At 45.3% G+C, this 20,862-nt stretch overlaps 1 protein-coding gene across 3 annotated transcripts in view; it reads left to right on the top strand.

Annotated features, from left to right (window-relative positions):
• The first annotated feature begins 5,013 nt into the window (after positions 1–5,013).
• B3GAT3 (beta-1,3-glucuronyltransferase 3) overlaps positions 5,014–20,862 on the top strand; it is a 33,881-nt gene continuing 18,032 nt past the window's right edge. Inside the window, exons 1-6 of one of the 3 annotated variants that reach the window (XM_070950978.1) lie at positions 5,014–5,140; positions 6,517–6,606; positions 8,401–8,575; positions 10,658–10,988; positions 12,683–12,973; positions 14,327–14,445. In XM_070950978.1, coding sequence (XP_070807079.1) covers positions 6,525–6,606; positions 8,401–8,575; positions 10,658–10,988; positions 12,683–12,973; positions 14,327–14,425 — 978 coding nt within the window. In that variant the 5' untranslated portion in view covers positions 5,014–5,140; positions 6,517–6,524 and the 3' untranslated portion in view covers positions 14,426–14,445. Of the gene's footprint in view, positions 5,141–6,516; positions 6,607–8,400; positions 8,576–10,657; positions 10,989–12,682; positions 12,974–14,326; positions 16,918–20,862 lie in introns of those variants that run through there. The other 2 variants (XM_070950977.1, XM_070950976.1) reach the window with 2 other exon arrangements.

Raw genomic sequence — 20,862 nt, 5'->3', positions numbered from 1 at the left:
TCGTCCTCTCCTCTTTCTTTGTTCGTCTCTTCCACCCTCTTTTCTTTTTTCCTTCTCTTCTTCCCTTCCTTCCTTTCCCATCTCTCCCCTCCAATCTTTTTCCTTCCTTCATTTCCCTCCTTTTCTCCTTTCTATGTTCCTTCTTTCCTCCCTCTTTCCTTCCTATTTCTTCTCCTTCACTTCTTCCCTGCCTTCCCCTCCACCCTCCCGTCTCCCTCCTTCCTCCTTCCTTCCTCTCTCTCCCCTTCCTCCCTCTCCTCTTTCTCTCCTCCTCCCTCTCTTCCCTCCCACCTTCCTTTCTTCCCTCCCTCCCAACTTTTAGCAATATTGGCTGTAAAATGAGGACTTTCCTGGCGACGCTGGATGGCAACCCGGTTTTCCCTTAGGGGACCGGAGGCCAAGGCATTCACCCACCCTCTCTCTCTCTCCCCTTCCAATTATTTTTCTGGAAAATGCAAACCCAGATTGCCTTTTTTCCAAAATTGGTGGGCCTAGCTCTCGTTCCCTGCACCCCCTTTATCTCTGCCCCGCATGTTCTGGCTGAAGTTTTAAATCGGTTTCTGGACCAATTTGGGGGTGGGGGTGGGGGGAGAACTCAAAACAGAAATTTAATTGACAGTTGGCGAGGACTGCCTTTTCAACCCCTTTCCTCGCCGGCCAGTGAATGTGCTACAATTTCCTCCACAATCCCATATGCCAACCCTTTTGCAGTTTTCAAGAACTTGTTGTGTGTGTAGCCAGACCACAAAAACCTCACTCGATAATCCCTGCCCCTCCCTCCCAGGAGGATCTTCCTGCTAAATCCTTGAGGGTTGTTTTTTTCGGGTTTTTTTTCCCCAGACTGGTGGGTTGGGGAGGGAATTTTCTGTTTTCCAAGGGAGGGAAGTGACTTAGGTGCCAGTGAATCACTATCACTTCTATTTATGGCGATTTTTTTAAAAATTTTGGGCGGGGAAGGCAGACCAGACAGATCATGTGATGATAAAAAAAGAGAGATGTTGTGTTGTTGTTTAGTTACCAGATTTAAGCTTGTGTGGAAGTGAGAAATGGCTGTCCTTCACGGGGACCAAGGAAAAATGGGGTGGAGGGAATCACATGGGAGGGGGCATGAGCTGCTAGAGAAGGACCCCCCTTCCTTGCAGGAAAGGGAGAAGCCATGTGCTGGAAGGGCTGGAAATTTTTTTTTAAAAAAATTCGTTTTTAGCTGCTCTGCCTCCTTCCCTCCCTTCCCTGCCTTCGGGTTTCTCTCTTGCCTACAAGCCAGCAGCTTTCGTTATGTGATTTGTTTTTGTTTTTTTTAATGATTATCCGTTGGTGTCTATGGATTAACATTCCTGATTCTGGCTGGTTTCTCCCTTAATACGTGTTTGCCAAGCGAAAAAAAGAAAAAAGGCACAGAACGGAGCTTTTAGTTAAAAAAAAACAAAAAGAAAACTCCTTAACACATACACACACCCAAACACACGCGCACCAAAATCTTTTCTATCCCTTCCTTGATTGCCATGACATCCGCAGGTAAAAGCTTTTACTGACTCGAGTGTTTTGATAAAAAGATGGAGAATTCAAAAATAAAAATGCCGTAAAATCTCACCTGTTGTGGTTTGAACTCACCTTGAGCTTTAATACTAAAGGAAAATAATGGATCAAATGCTTCCTTTTTTTTTCTGCCAGAGCGCCTGTTTCAAGGCTCTTGGTCAGAAAAACCGGATTTCGTTCGGAAAGGAAGTAACTAAGTCGGTGCCCCAAAGTTGCTTTTTTCAGGAGGTAACTGGACTGTTTTGTTTCTGTTTTTTTTTCTTTTGAAGACGTTTTGCTTCTCATTCGAGAAGCTTCAGCAGCGGGCAATGGAAGGATTGATATTCCTTGCAGAGCCTTCCATTCCCCACTATCCTGTCAGAGCTGAAGAAGCTTCTTGGATGAAAAGTGAGAAGGGAAGAAAGGAAGGAGGGAAGGAATACACCAAGAGAGGGAGGAGAGAAAGAGGAGAGGGAGGAAGGGGAGAGAGAGGAAGGAAGGAGGGAGACGGGAGGGTGACAAGGAAGGCAGGGAAGAAGTGAAGGAGAAGAAATAGGAAGGAAAGAGGGAGGAAAGAAGGAACATAGAAAGAAGGGAAATGGAGGAAGGAAAAAGATCGGAGGGGAGAGATGGGAAAGGAAGGAAGGGAAGAAGAGAAGGAAAAAAGAAAAGAGGGTGGAAGAGACGAACAAAGAAAAGAGGAGAGGACGAGGGAAGGAAAAATGGGAGGAGTGGAGAGATAGGGAGGGAAGAAGAGAAGGAAAAAGAAGGCGAGATGCGCCTGGATTTCACCCACAAAGCGGTGAAACCATCTAACCATCCACAAGCCCGCCGCGTCAGAGCTGAAGAAGCTTCTTGGATGAGAAGCGAAACGTCTTCAAAAAACAAAACGAAAAAAGCAAGAAATTCCAGTTGCCTCCTGAAAAAGAACCTTTGGGACACCATGACCTGGATGACTGAGAATCTCTACAGACTAGAGATTACAGACTACAGATCTGTACCCTATGTTCAACAACCTTTACAGTGGTCTTCTTTTGAGAATGTATTGCTATTACTATTGTATGTTAAGGTTTACCTAACCTTTACCTAAAGGTAAAGTTAAAGGTTCCCCTCGCACATACGTGCCAGTTGTTCCCGACTCTAGGGGGCAGTGCTCTTCGGCTGTTTCAAAGCCGAAGAGCCAGCGCTGTCTGAAGACGTCTCCGTGGTCATGTGGCCAGCAGGACTCAACACCAAAGGCACACGGAACACTTCCCTTCCCACCAAAGGTGGTCCCTATTTTTTCTACTTGCATTTTTTTTTTTTTTACGTGCTTTCGAACTGCTAGGTTGGCAGAAGCTGGGACAAGTCACGGGAGCTCACCCCGTTAACGCGGCACTAGGTATTCGAACCGTCGAACTGCCAACCTTGCGATCAGCAAGCTCAGCGTCTTAGCCACTGAGCCACCGGGTCCCTTTTACTTTCCTAGGAAACCATAATAAGCGAGCAATCCTTTTTAAAGATTTTTTTTTTTTAAATTATTTTCATTCCTTCTTTAAGAGAAAGTGATTTCAAGGAAGCTTGAGGCACCGTTTAAAGTTTTAACTTTTTTTTCCTTTAAAAAAAACTTTGCAATGGTTTCCTTGAGAATGAATATTCCTATGGCTATTCCGTTAAGGTATGTGAGGTTACTTTCCCATGAAATCAAGAGTGAACAATCTCTTCCTAAACTTTCTTTTTTTTTATCATTTTCATTCCTTTTGTAGCCCTTCTCCCAAAAGGGCCAACACTAGCATCTTTCTCTTCTCCTCTCCAAGTAGTAGTAGCTCTCTCTCTCTCAGTCCAGTTTGGACTGAGTGCCAACCATTAGCTTGAATTTGTAGGAAAAGTTTTGTAGGAGAACTTTATGTTCAAATGCCTCAAATCTCCAGATTGTCTAGCTTTTGTTTCCAATCATAAAAGTCTTGGGAAAGAAACTCCACGCACTTAAATCAAGGAGGCCCTTGTGTAAACACCTTCTACTTGCATTGGGACAAGGACCTTCTAGCTTGTTAGGAGGTTTTGTCAGTAGAAGTTGGCGCACCTGGTCTAGCAGTCCGTACTTGAAAGCTCTTATTTCACTGGCACCCAGTACGATGTCTTGATGTTTTGACATACTCAAGCCTCTTGTGTTCAGGGACCTGACACAGAAGAATTTCCCATGATTCTTTGGTCAAGGAAGGCTTGAGTAAAACTTGTCTGCCTCCCTCATCTGCCGTTTTTAAAGTTGGAGTTGGCTGGCGTGGTTGGGCATCCAGTTGACGCATTCACTGGGGCCCTCTGAAGTTTCCTGCTTGTTTTCGACTTCTTGACCTGGATGGTGCCATACAATTAAGTCAGTAGTGACTCTCACCTCCACAATTATAATAAATCACCACCAGTCTCCATAACTTTTTCTGCAGGAGGAGTAAATGACCTTATCACACTTCCTACTGAGGGTAGGACACCGTTTGCTATCAGCAATGTGATCCTTTGACTAGAAAGTGCAGAGGAGAGCAACCAGGAGGATTAGGGAACTGGAGGCTAAAACATGATGAATGGTTGCAGGAACTGGGCACGGCTAGTCTAGTGAAGAGAAGGACCAGGGGAGACGTGATAGCAGTCTTCCAATATTTGAGGGGCTGCTACAGAGAGGAGTGGGGCAAGCTATTCTCCAAAGCACCTGAAGGCCAGACAAGGAATAATGGATGGAAACTGATCAAGGAGAGATTCAACCTAGAAATAAGGAATTTTCTGGCAGTGAGAACAATCAATGGAAGAGAAGTTGCCTTCAGAAGTGGTGGGAGCTTCATCCCTGGAAGCTTTCAAGAAGAGACTGGACTGGCATCTGTCAGATTTGGTATAGGGTTTCCTGCTTGGACGAGGGGTTGGACTAGATGACCTCCAAGGTCCCTTTCCAACACTCTTATTCCTACCACCTTGAGACACTCGTGTCTCCAGGATGGCAGTGCCTGCATCAACATCTACAGCTGTCTCCATCCCAACATCTAGAGATGACAAGTACATTGAGTTGTGGGCAGCTGTTATGACAAGGGGGTTTCAACGTTGACAACTTGTGGACTTCAACTCCCAGAATTCTTCAGCCGGCATGGCTGGCTGAGGAATTCTGGGAGTTGAAGTCCACAAGCCAAGTTGCCAATGTTGAAGACACCTGCTACTATATGGCTTCCGTTTTAATGAGTTCAGGGTACCGCAAGGAGTCCCTCTCTTTTAATACACTTTAAGCAGAGCCTAATTGGGCCGCTGTGTAAGCCGCAATCGCAAAATCTGCTTCGGGATCTTTATATAAAATTGGAAAATATATGGACGGGTATTATAATGAGATAGGTTTGCTTTTTTTAATGGTGGCGGCGTGTTCAGGGTGGAACCCGAGGAGGCAGGAGGTTGTTGCTCGGGGGACCCTGGATGGCAACGGACGCCGGAGGAGTAGGGAAACAGACGGACCGGAAGTGGTTTCCTGGGCGAGCAGGAGGGGGAAAAGAAAGCGCGGACCCCAGATAAGATGGAAGGGTTTTGACGAGCGGAGGAGGAAGCCCGGTACTCCTTCCTTCGCCCTTGTCGGCGGCGAAGGCAACCGGTGAGCTTAGGCCTTGGCTCCATTGCCATGGTAACGGTGTTACACCGTCTCCCCGCCGTCTTTCCCCGCGGCCGCTGTCGGACTGTGGAACCTCGGGGTGGCTGCGAAGCAACTGCGCCTGCGCAGATGGAGGAAGGCCAACCGGGCTGCCTTCCCCAACCTGTCGCCCTCCTTGATATTCTGAATCTGACCTATCATTCCCCCCCCCACCTCCTTCTCAATCAGGCGGTAGAGGATGATGGGTTCTATGCCAGTGCATTGAGAGGTGGACAGGTTGGGGAACAAGCCAACCTTTGCACCTCTCTAGGAGGCTGAAGAGTGGATGATGGGTGCTGTGGTACAGCACACCTGACCCTTGAAAGCAAGAGATGGGTGTGGGGGATGATGGGCGTTGTAGTCCCTAGAAAGTGCAGGAGCTACATCAAAGTGTACAGTAGGAGGAGATGGTTGGGAGTGATGGGAGGTGGGGCTGGGGATGATGGGAGTTATAGTACCACAGCTGGCCTTAGTGGAACCCCCTGTGGCAGGTTAGATGGGAGAGTATAAAGCGGAGAAAAAAATGGAAAATTGAGTTCTTAATTTCTTAGAAGGAAGCGGAAGGGTGCGGTAGAGTGCTTTCTTAGCTGGAAATTTTATTTTTATTTATATTTCATATTTCTTAACCATGGGATGATGTGCAATAAACATAACTGAGAAATTTTTAAAAAATGTATAAAATTAACCTTAAAATTAAAAATTAAATTGGGGGGATTAAAATTTTCAGTAATGAAAATTGTCAGTAATTACAATTTTAATATTGTAAGCCGCCCAGAGTTACCCTGTGGTTAAAATGGGAGGCCAATAAATTGAATAAATGAAAAATAAAAATAAATAAACATCCAAAGGGAGAGGAAAAAATTTTTTATGGCCATTTAACTTTTTTTTTTTTTTTTTTTTGGCCATTTTAAATGGCTAAAAAAAAATCGGTATTATAGGAAACCATCCTAGGAGACCTAATAACTGCCAACTTCTGTCGCTGGAGTGGGGGGTGATTTTATTACATTATTTGATTTTTTATTAGTTTTTACTGGTTTTAAATGTGGTTTTTATATTCTGTAAGCCGCCTTGAGTCGCTTCTTACTGCTCCAGAAATCATCCTGTTTATTAATATTTCTCAACATTACAATCCATTCGGTTTCTGGACCCCTTCGTCTCTTGACTTTTCTTCTCTTAATTCGTTTCTGGAGAAGTCAAAAAAAAAAAATCTGCTTTTGGGTTTAGGATTTGGAGGCTGGTGCGACAAAGATACGGCGTTAAATCCTCCTCGCGTTGTTGTTGACACAAAAGCACATTTATTTGAAATGCACCATCCTTCTTGTCTGTGTCCAGACCTGGTTTTAACATTTTGCCTCTCTTTCTCTCCTTAGGTTGTGCCATGAAGGTGAAACTCAAAAATGTTTTTGTTATCTACTTCCTCGTGTCCGTGATTGGCCTTATGTATGCATTGATGCAATTGGGTGAGTATCACAATTGGTGTCAAGATTGTGTCTTTCCTTGCCAAGAGAATAGAAAAAAGTCTGGGTTTGCACAGGTAGTCCTTGACTTACGACCACAAGTTAGTGTAAGGTCCCAAAATACACTTGAGTCACCAGAATGCCAAAGAGAGAGACTCAAGACGAGGCTTGCAAAAAAACAGATTTTATTTATGGCCAAAAACAAAATACTGGGTGGAACTATATCCAGAACATACAGATACAATGCATGCGAGGAGATAGCCACACCTTGGGGAAGGTATGGCGTCCTTTTATACCCTCAGAGACGTCAGCTTAGTACCCAACTCTGGCCTCCCAATCCAGGCCCATGCATTCCTTGTTGCCCTGCAAGGGGGAATAGAAACTTCCCAATTAGTCATCTTGAGCGTTTCTTTGTTTACTCAATTGGCCACTTAGGCCCCCTGGCCCTGGAAAGTAGGAGTCTATCCAGATCAACATAAATTAAGACTGAGATAGTACCATGCTCTTAGATGGCACAAGAAAGAAACAGGGAGAAGATTAATATGGGTTCAGGTCAAATGGCAGGGACATATGTCTGACAAATACCAGATACATTACAGGCCTAATAACAGAATATGTTTGTTACAGGAGATACAAATATAAAGGCATAATATATGTGATACAAATACAAAGGCATATGTGTATTACAAGAACCTAATGGTTACAGAATCTAGTATACCAGTATATCATATCCTAGCATTATTTATTATATCCTTATTATTGTTTCCCTTCATTAGTAACACAGTTGTTAAGTGAATCGGGCTTTGACTTTGTCGGAAGCTGGGTGGGAAGTACGCAAATAATGATCAGATAACCCTAGAAGGCTGCAACTCTCATAAGGTTGTTTCTGGCCTCTTAATGGCCTCTGGGGCGGTGGGGAAGGCCTGTTTTTCTCGCTCCCCAGGCTCCAGAGCCTTTCTAGGAGCCTGGGGAGGGCGAAAACGGCCTTCCCCACCCCCCTGGAGGCCCTCCGGAGGCCAGAAATGGCCTGTTTGCCGACTTCCAGTGGAACCAGGGGAGGGGGGGGTAGGGAAGGCTGTTTTTGCCCTCCCCAGGCTCCTAGAAAGGCTCTGGAGCCTGGGGAGAGAGAAAAACGGGCCTACCAGGCCCACCGTGTGCCAAAATTGGGGAGAGCGTGGAGGTCGCACACGCATGCACGGGGAAGCGGGGCGCATAGAATTATGATGGTGGGCACATGGGCGCACAACCTCCCCGCTTTTGGCACACGGTTGCAAAAAGCCATCACTGCCCTATACCATTTCAGATAGGTGCTGTCCAGTCATTTCTTAAAAGCCCCCCCCGGTTATAAAGCACCCACAATTTCTGAAAGCAAATCGTTCCACTGGTTAATTGTCCTCACTGTTAGGAAGTTTCTCCTTAATTCCAGGTTGCTTCTCTCCTTGATTAGTTTCCATCCATTGTTTCTTAACTTGCCATTTGTTGGTTTGGAAAATAACTTGACCTCCCCCCCCCCCTCCTCTTTATGGCAGCCCCTCAAATACTGGAAGACTGCTATCCTGTCACCCTTAATTCTTCTTTTCTCCAGACCGGCCAATACCCAATTCCTGCAACCGGTTCTTCCTATATTTTGTCTCCACGCCCTTAATCAACTTAATTGCTATCATAAAGCTTAGTTTAGCTTCAGTTGCTATAATAAAGAATAAAAGAAAGGATTACCCGTGTAGGCTTGGAAAATGCACTTTCATCTAAGATGAAGGAACAGCTTTCACAGCACAGGATTCCTTTGTCCGTCTGCAGGGCAGCCCTGTGATTGCAGCCAACACCTGAAGGCCGCTAGTGACCTCGTCCATGCCAAGGAGAAGCGACTGTCTCAGTTGCAAAGAGAAGTGAAGCGGCTGCAGGGTCTGGAAAAAGTGCCGGAGCCGGCAGAAGAAACACCGGTCATCTATGTGGTCACGCCCACCTATGCCAGGTAGGTGACCGAAAATCCGAGAGGATGATGCTGAACCTTATTTGAGGAATCAGTCCCCTCTGTCTCCTTTTTCTGGTCTCAAGGGATATTATTTCTGCCCGTATTGTGGAATCTTCTCCCTCCAGAGGTAAGGTTGGCCTCGTTCCTCCTGAGCTTCCGAAGCTCCCTCAGGCCTTGGTTATGCCAGCCGACCAGCCAGGGGGCTCCAGGGGACGGGTGAGCTCATGGGATGGCTGCCTTACTATCAACGTCCCTCCATCTCTTATTCTCTTTTCCTGGCTTGGCTTCTCTTTTAAGTCTTTTTAAATAATTATTATGTAATGGCTTTAAGTGAGGATTGTCTTATTCATTTACTGTTTTAATGGGACCTAGAAAGAAAGAAAGAAAGAAAGAAAGAAAGAAAGAAAGAAAGAAAGAAAGAAAGAAAGAAAGAAAGAAAGAAAGAAAGAAAGATAGATATAGATGATAGATAGATAGATGATTGATAGATGATTGATAGATAGACAGACATGATAGGCGGATAGATGATGGACAGATAGATGATGGACAGATAAATGATAGAAAGGGAGATAGGGATAGATGATAGGTAGATAGATAGGTAGATAGATAGATAGATAGATAGATAGATAGACAGATGATAGATGACGGACAGAGATAAATGATAGACTGGTAGGTAGGTTGATAGATAGGTGGGTAGATAGATGATAGATGATAGTTGATTGATAGATAGATGATAGACAGACAGACAGAGGAAGGAAGGAAGACAGAGAGGGAAGCAAGGAAGAAAAACGGGAAGGAGGAAGGAAAAAAGGTTTCTAATTTAATTAATTTAATTTTAATTAATTCAATTTATATGCCGCCCCTCTCCGAAGACTCAGGGCGGCTCACAATACATTTTAAAAAAATAATTATAAAAAATGTTTAAAAATTAAAAACATTAAAAACTCATTCACGCCATTCATGGCCGGATCTCGCCAGATCACAAGAGCGAGATCAACGGCCCCAGGCCTGCCGGAAAAGCCAGGTCTTCACCACTTTTCGGAAGGCCAATAGGGTGGGGATGGTCCAGACCTCAGGAGGTAACTGGTTCCAGAGAGCTGGGGCAGCCACAGAGAAGGCCCTCCCCGGCGGGCCCGCCAGCCGGCATTGTTTAGCTGACGGGACCCGGAGGAGACCAACTCTGTGGGATCTTACCGGTCGCTGGGAGCTATGCAGCAGAAGGCGGTCTCGAAGATAACCTGGCCTCATTCTAAGCAAAAGACCAGTACTGTAAAAGACTACTGTAATGCTCTCTACATGGGGCTCCCCTTGAAAAGCACCCAGAGGCTCCAACTGGTCCAGAATGTAGCCGCACGGGTGATTATGGGCACAGCTCGTTACGCCCATGTAACACCTCTCCTACACGAGCTGCACTGGCTCCCGGTGGTCTTCCGGGTGCGATTCAAGGTGTTAGTTATCACCTTTAAAGCGCTCCATGGCATAGGACCTGGGTACCTACGAGACCGTCTTTTGCCACCAATAGCCTCCCACCGACCAGTTCGTTCTCACAGGGAGGGACTACTCAGGGTACCGTCAGTCAAATTATGTCGACTGGCGACTCCCAGGGGGAGGGCCTTCTCTGTGGGGGCTCCAACCCTTTGGAATGAACTGCCCCCGGAGATACGGAATATCCCTGATCTCCGCACTTTCCGCCGTGCCCTCAAGACCCTGATGTTCCAACAGGCGGGGCTAAACATACGAACATGTGAATGATTTTTTTAAATGTTATCTAATTCTGGGTTTTATTTAATGGACCAAACTAAGTAATAATTTTAATTAGCAATTTTATGATGTTTGTGTGTCTATATTTTTTCTTGACTGTACACCGCCTTGAGTCCTACGGGAGAAAGGCGGTATAGAAATATAATAAATAAATAAATAAAATAAGTACTGGAGGGAGGGAGGAAGGAAAGAAGGAGGGATTGAGGGAGGAGAGAAACGGAGAGAAAGAAAAAGAAAAAAGAAAAAAAACCAGTCTCTGTTCTTTGACGCAACCATCTCTCAACACAACCGCTCGATCCTTCTTCCTTCCCAATTTGGCAGGCTGGTTCAGAAAGCAGAGCTGGTCCGTCTCTCCCAGACGCTGATGCACGTCAGAAACCTGCACTGGATCGTGGTCGAGGACTCGCCGAGCAAGACCCAGCTGGTGTCCGACCTGCTGGTCCAGAGCAAACTGCCTTTTACCCACCTCCACACCGAGACCCCCAAGGAGCACAAACGGAAGGAGACGGATCCCAACTGGCTGAAGCCGCGCGGGGTGGAGCAGCGGAATCTAGCTCTGCAGTGGTTGCGCGAGCACCGCCAGCTCCCTGACGCGGGCGTGGTGTATTTTGCGGATGACGACAACACTTACAGCCTTCGCCTCTTCGACGAGGTCCGTGGTGATCAGGCAGGAGAGACCAACCCTGTAACTGCTCTGAAAACGAATCATTGGTCTTCTTTTTTTATAGTCGTATCAGTATTTGTATTTCTTCAAACGATATGCCGCCCATCTCGCTAACAAGACGGGTGTCTTACAGGAGATCCATACAGGCAGTCCTTGAGTTATGACCACAGTTGAGTTGCTAAGCGAGTCAGTTATTCACTGAATTTCGCCCAATTTTACAACTGTTATAGTTCTTACGGGAATCCCCACAATTGGTTGTTAAGCAAATTTAATTTTCCACACTGATTTAGCTGAATCTATCTATCTATCTATCTATCTATCTATCTATCTATCTATCTATCTATCTATCTATCTTCTCTATCCTTCTCATCTATCTCTGTCTAGCTATATCTATCTTCTCTATCCTTTTCATCTATCTCTCTGTCTGTCAAGCTATCTGTCTATCTTCTCTATCATTCTCATCTATATCTATCATATAGATGAGAATGATAGATAATGATCTATCTATCTATCTATCTATCTTCTCTATCCTTCTCATCTATCTCTGTCTAGCTATCTGTCTATCTAGCTATCTGTCTGTCTAGCTGTCTGTCTAGCTATATCTATCTTCTCTATCATTTTCATCTATCTCTCTGTCTACCATCTCTATCATCTTTCTCTCCTATCTTCACTATCCTTCTCATCTATTTGTCTGTCTAGCTATCTGTCTATCTTCTCTATATTCTCATCTATATCTATCTATCATATAGATGAGAATGATAGATAATGATATCTATCTATCTATCTATCTATCTAACTATCTATCTATTAATCTATCTATCTTCTCTATCCTTCTCATCTATTTCTGTCTAGCTATCTGTCTGTCTAGCTATATCTTCTCTATCATTTTCATCTATCTCTCTGTCTACTTTCTCTATCATCTTTCTCTCCTATCTATCTTCACTATCCTTCTCATCTATCTCTGTCTGTCTAGCTATATCTATCTTCTCTATCCTTTTCATCTATCTCTCTGTCTGTCTAGCTATCTGTCTATCTTCTCTATCTTCTCATCTATATCTATCTATCATATAGATGAGAATGATAGATAATGATATCTATCTATCTATCTATCTATCTATCTATCTATCTATCTATCTATCTATCTATCTTCTCTATCCTTCTCATCTATCTCTGTCTAGCTATCTGTCTATCTAGCTATCTGTCTGTCTAGCTATATCAGAGATCATTTTCATCTATCTCTCTGTCTACCTTTTCTATCATCTTTCTCTTCTATCTATCTATCTATCTATCTATCTATCATTCTCATCTATCTCTATCTATCTTCTCTATCATTCTCATCTATCTCTAGCATTCTCATCTATCTCTATCTACTCTATCATCTACCAGTATCTCTTCTTTCTATCTCTTTATCTCTCTCTCTATCTTCTATTAAAACAGTAAATGAATAAGGCAATCCTTACTTAAAACATTATATAATAATTATTTTTTAAAAAAAGACTTAAAAGCAAAGCTAAACGAGGAAAAGAGAATAAGAGATGCAGGGAAACTATGGTTAAACGAAGGAAGGAGAAAGGAAAGGAAAGGAAAGAAGGAAGGAAGGAAGGAAGGAAGGAAGGAAGCAAGCGGAGGTCACCGGGCGGAGGTTCTTCTGTTGATCGTCTCCTCTTTCTCTCCCCAAACAGATCCGTTCCACCCAGCGTGTCTCGGTCTGGCCCGTAGGCCTGGTGGGAGGCCTCCGTTTCGAGCGGCCCCTGGTGGAAAACGGCAGAGTGGTGGGTTTCTACACGGCTTGGAAGCCCAACCGGCCTTTCCCCATCGACATGGCGGGCTTCGCCGTGGCCCTGTCGCTGCTGCTGGCCAACCCCGAGGCTCGCTTCGACTTGCTGGCCGAGCGCGGTTACTTGGAGAGCAGCCTCTTGCAGTCGCTGGTCTCGATGGAAGAGCTGGAGCCGAAGGCAGACAACTGCACCAAGGTTAGAAGGGGAGGACAGCCTTCTCCCCTGGCCCTCTGTCGAGCAGAGTCCGTGGGGGAAGCCCCGATTCGCTAAATGACAGTGAGATTGTCCGGACAGCGGCAGGGACTCACTGTACAGCCGTGGCCAGAAAGGTTGTAAAATCAGATGTGACTCACTGAATGGCCTGCGGGAGGAGAAGATTTGTAGCTCAGGGTTGTAGCTCTCAGAGCTGGGTGGGTGACTGGCTTACAGACGTTTCGCGACCTAGCTAAGCTACCTTATCAGGGCTAGGAAGGAGTGCAGTTTATGGAGGGGAGGAGAAGGAGAATAGGAGGGGAGGAGAGGGAGGAGGAGAGGCAGGAGGAAGGGAAAGGGGAGGGGGAGGACAACTGTGGAGTCCTTGATGCTCCCTGAGCCTTTGTTACAGACATTTCACGACCCAGCTAGGTAATTGCATCAGTGCTAGGAGAGAGAGAGAGAGGGATTTGCTCAATGTTTATATTCAAGAAGCTCGCTTGCTACTTGAGAGAGAGCAAATCCCTCTCTCTCTCTCCCTCTGATGAGGTTACCTAGTTGGGTCATGAGATTCCTGCAAAGCAAAAGAGCACCAAGGACTCTTCATCCTCCCCCCCTCCCCCGCCTTCTTCCCCACGCCACAGTCCTCCCTCCCTTCTAACACTGATGATGTTCCCTAGTTTGGTAATGAAACGTCTGGAAGAAAACAACCAAGCTCAGAGAGCGTCAAGGACCCCATAGTCCTCTTCCTCCTCTTCCTCCTTTTCCTCCCCCTCTTCTCCTCCTCCTCACTCCATAATGCCCACTCCCTTCTAGCACTGATGAGGTTCCCTAGTTGGGTCATGAAACGTCTGCAAGAAAAAAAGCAACCTCAGAGAGTACCAAGGACCCCACAGTCCTCTTCCTCCTCCTCCTCTTCCTCCCCCTCTCCTTCCTCCCCCCTCCTCCTCTTCCTCACTACATAATGCCCACTCCTTTCTAGCACTGATGAGGTTCCCTAGTTGGGTAATGAAACGTCTGCAAGAAAAAAAGCAACCTCAGAGAGTATCAAGGACTCTTCCTCTTCCTCCTTCTCCTCCTCCTCCTCTTCCTCTCCCTCTTCTTCCTCCCCCTCTTCTTCCTCCCCCCTCCTTCTCTTCCTCACTCCATAATCCCCACTCCCTTCTAACACTGATGAGGTTCCCTAGTTGGGTAATGAATGAAACTTCTGCAGGAAAATCCCCAAGCTCGAGAGAGCACCAAGCGCTGCCTTGCTTATCAACGGACGTTCTGCCCTCCCACCGTAGTGGTTATAAGTTGAGGACTTACCTATATAGATGGATCATCAGGAAGCCCAAACCCCTGTCTGCGTTTCAGGTCCTCGTTTGGCACACCCGGACCGAGAAGCCCAAGATGAAACAGGAAGAGCTTTTGCAGAAGCAGGGCCTGGGTTCCGATCTCAGCATCGAGGTGTGAGAGACCAGCCTCTCGTCCAGGTATCACAAGGGTGGGGCAGGGGCATCTCTGCTGGGCCAGAGAGCCCACCCCAGCCGGAATGTATAGAGAGAACACATTATTTTAATTTATGAAGGATGAATCCTGTCCTCCCACCCCTCCACAAGCTCTCTCCGTGTGCTGGGGCCAGGACGTTGACTTACATGAAGAAATCTCTATGATCCCATATTTAAATTATATATGGACTGTGGGGAAATGGAAGCCCCGGTCCTGGAGAGCGGCTGGTTCCTGTCCCACTTGCTCTCTGTGTGTGTCTGTGTGTCTTAGTGTTGTCTTTAAGGCTGCACTGATAATATGCATGGGAATCTTTCAACAACACCCCCCCTTCTCAAGTTTCATGTATCCCCCCCCCCCAAAGACTCTTGCAACAAATCTCTAACAAATCAAGATCGGCTTCCATTGACTTCTTCTTGGGTCTCTACTATCGGCGGTGGGAAAAGGCAATTTTTATCCATTTCAAAGTCTAGCCGAGTTTTCTTTCAAGCCGGAGTCGTGGCAAATTTGAGACTTTTGGACTACATCTCCCAGAATTCCCCAGCCAGCATGGCCGACAAAGTAATTCTGAGAATTGAAGTCCCCAAATCTTAAGTTACCGGATTTGGAGATCCTTGCTTTAAAGCTGTGTTTCTCTCAACTTTGGCAGTGTGAAAATGTCTTGACTATAACTCCCAGAATTCCCCATCCAACATGCTTTGAGATGATGGGACTAGAACTCCCAGAATTCCCCATCCAACATGCTTTGAGATGATGGGACTATAACTCCCAGAATTTTCCAGCCAACATGCTTTGAGATGACTGGACTATAACTCCCAGAATTCCCCATCCAACATGCTTTGAGATGACTGGACTATAACTCCCAGAATTCCCCATCCAACATGCTTTGAGATGACTGGACTATAACTCCCAGAATTCCCCATCCAACATGCTTTGAGATGACTGGACTATAACTCCCAGAATTTTCCAGCCAACATGCTTTGAGATGATTGGACTACAATTCCAAGAATTCCCCATCCAACATGCTTTGAGATGCCTGGACTATAACTCCCTTAATTCCCCATCCAACATGCTTTGAGATGCCTGGACTATAACTCCCAGAATTTTCCAGCCAATGTGACCTGGATTTCAATTTCCATTTAACTTTATTAAATTATTATTATTATTTTTAAATGCCTGGGGAATTCTGGGACTTGAAGTTCACACAACTTAAACCATGCTGGCTGAGGAATTCTGGGAGTTGTAGTCAAGACGTCCACCCAGTGTCACATTGCCAAAGTTGAAAAATAACTGCTTTAAAGCATATTCTGTAATGGTTTAATTTCAGATATGGGGATGGCTGAATTTTTAACTTAAACAAACCGGGGTTTAATCCCGATATGTAAAAAAAACCTTGCCAAATTTGGCGCCTCCTGTATATTTTTCACCTGCATTTTGGGGACGTGATGCTGCTTTCCACATCTTGGCATATTTTACTTCTGTCATGCTTGCTTTGGGGCGGTGAGCAAGTAGATTACCGAAGATCTTCGCACAATGGCCAATCCGGTTTGCCTCAAATCTTCCCGGCGTCCGAACTCGGGATTTTATTTCTCGGACGCGCTTGGAATTACCGAGCGACTTGTGAGGTCTTAATCCTCTTGGAAAACGAATGTGGGGATGGACATCTTTGAGCCGGGGAGGGTTTAGAATTGACTTGTGGGGCTCGGTTTGCTTGATTGACAGCAGAAGAGACTAAATGATCCCAGGACAACGAAGTTGAATCATCAGCCTGCTGCTTGCACGGCCTTCTTCAGATAATATGGCATTTGCTCATCACGTTACTTGCCACGCCCAAGTTTTGCATCCTTCAACGCTGAGCTAAGGACTTCCAGCAAAGAGGTGTTGTCTTTTTTGCAACGCACTCCGGCCTCGCCCCAAATGTTCTCGACACAAAAAGAGCCGCTTTGCGGAGGGATATTTCAGCAGCCAGATTCGTTTTCCCGCTTATCGCCGAAGGAACGGATACAGTACAGGTAGTTTTCGACTTAAAAATCACCTTTCATTTTAGTGACCGTTTAAAGCTACAGCACTGACTTAACGACGGTTTTTCACACTTAACGACCGTTGCAGCATTCCCCACCCTGTGGTTATGTGATCAAAATTCAGACGCTTGGCAACCGACTCGTATTTATGACGGTCGCAGCGTTTCCCGGGGTCGCTGCGATCCCCTTTTGCGGCCTTCTGACAATGGGGAAGCCAGATTCACTTAACAACCGCGTGACTACTTTAACGACCGCAGTGATTCGCTTCGTAACAAGGGAGGCAAGGAAGGTTCTAAAAGGGAGCGAAAGGGACTTAACCGCTGTCTCGCTTAGCAACAGAAGGCTCTGATGATCCCAGCTGAGTTGCCTAATCGGCAAGAGGCTTTTTTTCTTTTAAATGCCTCTGCCGATCAGGCAACTCAGCTGGGATCGTCAGAGGCTTTTAAAAGAAAAAAAGCCTCTGCCGATCAGGCAACTCAGCTTGGATCGTCAGAGGCATTTAAAAGCATTTTTTTCTACAACCTCTGAAGACGTTGTAGAAAAAATGCTTTTAAAAGCCTCTGACGATCCCAGCTGAGCTGCGTGATCATCAGAGGCTTTTTTTTTTTACTTTTAAAAGCGTTTTTTGGCCGAAGAGGTTGTAGAAAAAATGCTTTTAAAAGCCTCTGACGATCCCAGCTGAGCTGCGTGATCATCAGAGGCTTTTTTTTTTTACTTTTAAAAGCATTTTTTGGCCGAAGAGGTTGTAGAAAAAATGCTTTTAAAAGTAAAAAAAAAAAAAAAGCCTCTGATGATTGTGTGGCTCAGCTGGGCATTGGGGGGGGGGGGCAGGGATTTTTGCTACCGGTTCTCCGAACCCCCCGCCTCCATCGCTCCCAGATCGGGCGATCCGGTCTGAACCGGGAGCATTTCACCCCTGCGAGGTACTTTCCGCATTGGCCGTCGTGTATCCCTTTAAGCCCCAATCGACTTCCTCAGCCCGGTGACAAAACCACAATTCACAACACTGGAATGGCTGAATTAATACGTGTCCTCAACAATCCTCCCTTAATGTGGAGTAAAAAAAAACAGACCGTGATTTTTAAACCACGCGATTCATGGCTTAGCATAGGGCCAGTAAGACCTCACGAGTGTTTGCTCGGGTGGAAAAAGCAAAGCATAAATTCAATAAATTATGTCGAAAGGTTTTGGCTGCTGTTGATTTTATTTCCAAGGGTGGTTTATTCAAACGTCTCATCGATGTTGGAAGCCAGGATATTTCGGAGTCGGAGGACGGAACCGCACGCTAAGCCAGGGTGAGTTTGGCTTAGCAGGTTGTGTGAATGCGGTTCCAGGTAGTCCTCGACTTACGACAGCTCATTTAGTGACCATTCGACTTTACCGCTGCAATGGAAAAAGTGACTTATGACCATTTTTTTGTACTCCATTGCAACATTCCCCCACTATCACGTGATTTACATTCAGATGCTTGACTAGTGACTCCCATTTACGACAGTCGCCATGGTCTGGTCTCATCCGATTCCCTTTTTGCGACCTTCTGACAAGCAAGAGTCAGCGGGGAAGCCAGATTCACTTAACAACCATGTTCCTAACTTAACAACCGGCCGCGATTCGCCGTCCGTCCTGGCAAGAAAAATCGTAAAACGGGAGCAAAAACTCCACTTAAATTTCTCAGCCACGTAAACATTGGGCTCCTTGCCGCCGTAATTCGAGGACTACCTGTAGCCACGGTCGACGGCGTAAAAGAGGCAAAATGACAGCCCAGGGGAGATGTTTTTGAACTCCTCGGAGGCTTCTTAGAAGTTTCTGCAACTGGATTTGAGCAAAGGGCATCTTGCGGTGTGATCGGTGAAAAGTTGCTAATTCTTGGCTGAAACAGATCGGGCAGGAAGAAGTCTGGTGCTTTCTGGGAAAGAGATCAACTGAGCGTGAAACTTAAAATTGTTTGAAATTGAAAATTGCCCGGCCAGTTCTACCACCGTGTTTTACTGCTGTTCCTTGGAAGCGGCTGTTTCCCACCCACCTCTCCCCCGCGAAACTGCTATCACAAACCAGGTTGTCTGCAGTCGTGGCCAAAATTGTGGCAACCTTTTGGGAAAAGTGTATTTTTGAGGTTTGATGGCTAATAACACCACTTTTATTTTGATGTTTCAAGATCATCCTATTCCACTGCTGGAATGGCCTGGGAATAGCCCAGACCTTCGCCCAATTGAAAATCTAGAGCTGACTCAAGAAACTTTGTTAGTCAGAAGCGACTCAGCAATAAAACCCAGTTAATAGAAGCCATCATTCCATCTTGGTTTCACATTAGAACAGCTGCAGAACTCAAAGACTCGGTTCCCTCCATGGGAAAACGCTGTAAGGCCATAATTCATGCTAAAGATTACCCAACTGAGTATTAACTGACATGGGGATAATTTTTGTCTATCTAATTTTTTTTTTTTAATTGGAAAAGTTTTACAAATATCAATTTTTCCCCCATTTCCCCCCCCATCCCTCCCTAACCCCCCCAAACCCTCCCCTCTCCCCATGACTTCCCCAAGGTGAAATCCATCCACATTATATTATATCATACTTTACCACCATATCTATGCTGATATCTTCGCCATTTCTGCAAAACTGGCCATCTTCAAAGTCCATTCTTGAATTGTAGGCATATCATCCCTTTTCCAGTATTGACCAATCAGTAACCTAGCTGCTGTCACCATATACAATATCAAATTTGTTTCACCCACTGAAAAGCCCTTAACTATACCCAGTGAAAACAATTGAGGAGAAAATTGAATTTTTTTCTTCAAGACATTTTGCATAACCCACCAAATTTTTATCCAAAAAGCCTTTGCTTTCTATTTAATTTTTTCTACGGTGATCATTTTTGTCTTATCTCATTTTTTTCTACGTGCTTTGCTTTTCTTCTTTATACTGTAACTGCTACTCTAATAGCAAATCCTTCCTAAAAGTTACTGCATTACATTCTTTCTACATTAAATTATCTTTCCGTTGATATATAATTTTATGGTGCTACTCCAAAAAAAAAAAAAAAAAAAAGTGGTGCTATTAGCTAGTTTTAGAAAATACACTTTTCCCAAAAGATTTCCACAATTTTGGCCACTAGTGTAGCCAGGAAACCCAGCTTATCTGGATAATGGCTTTCCTCCAGATTTCCGCCTTTTAACCCTCTCTGGAGTATAAGACAGTGCTCCCGTCCTCCTTTCCAAAAAGCTTCCAGCGCTGGAGAACAGGCAGGAGATTTTAAAACTCTGCCATCAGCATTCTAGTCCTCAACCAGGAACTGGAAATCAAAGATCTCCAGATGTGTCAATAACAGTCAAAGGATGCTGGGAATAATTATGCAGCAACATCTGGAAGCTGTAGATCTCTTCTCTCCTCCCCCCCCCCAATTTTGGTGTCTCTTTTTGCTTAAGAGACTAGGGGTACCTGGATTTGTGAGTGCCACAAACCATAGTTGGTTTGTTTTAAGCTTGGATCCTATCAAGCCAGCAATTGTGGTTCTGTGAACTTGACCAAACGTCAGTGAAGGAATCCAAACTCAGCCAAGTTCTCCAGGAGGACCTCACAATGGCCCAGCTGCCCTTGTCTGCGAGTAGGAGGTGATTCTTTTTCCCTAAGAAGTTTCCAGTGGGGTTAAGACTTCTGTGGAGCCTCTAGGCTCCAGTGCAGTCTACCTCAATACATTCGTTTCTTGTCCTAGGAAGTTTTGCCTCCTGCACCAGCCCTTGCCCCCGAAACCATTCCCTTCCCTCTTCTTCCGGCCCACCTCCTTCGCATTTCGTACCACACCTGCAATCTTGTTTTTATTACCTTACACAACTTGTTTCTTTTGACATATTTTAAAGTTTTTTGATAGCTGTGAGATGGATTTAATTATTGACTCTATGCCAGCCAGAGTCTTGTTTGGTGAGATGGTGGCTGTCTGAATGTGAAAGGCAGGCAGACAGAGACCAGGGAGGGAGGGAGGAAGGAAGGAAGGAAGGAAAAGGTCAGGAAGCAAGGAAAGAAAAGATGGGAAGGAAGAAAGGAAGGAAGGAATAGATGAGAGGGAAGGAAGGAAGGAAGGAAAAGGTCAGGAAGCAAGGAAAGAAAAGATGGGAATGAAGAAAGGACGGAAAGAATAGATGAGAAGGAAGGAAGAAAGGAAGGAAGGAAGGAAAAGGTCAGGAAACAAGTAAAGAAAAGATGGAAAGAGATGAGGGAAGGAAGGAAAAAGGAAGGAAGGAAAAGGTCAGGAAGGAAGGAAAGACAAGATGGGAGGGAAGGAAGGAAGCAGAGGAAAAGTGGAGCAAGGAAGGAAACGGAAAAGATCAGGAGGAAAGGAAGCAGAGGGAAGGGAGGGAGGAAGGAAGAAAGGAAGGAAAAGGTCAG

Source organism: Pituophis catenifer, unplaced genomic scaffold, assembly GCF_029215685.1.
Source record: "Pituophis catenifer annectens isolate HBS135680 unplaced genomic scaffold, rPitCat1.0.hap2 SCAF_10, whole genome shotgun sequence".
Taxonomy (NCBI): Eukaryota; Metazoa; Chordata; class Lepidosauria; order Squamata; family Colubridae; genus Pituophis; species Pituophis catenifer.
Note: the sequence above shows the minus strand (reverse complement) of the source record. Positions and strands in the feature narration are given on the sequence as shown.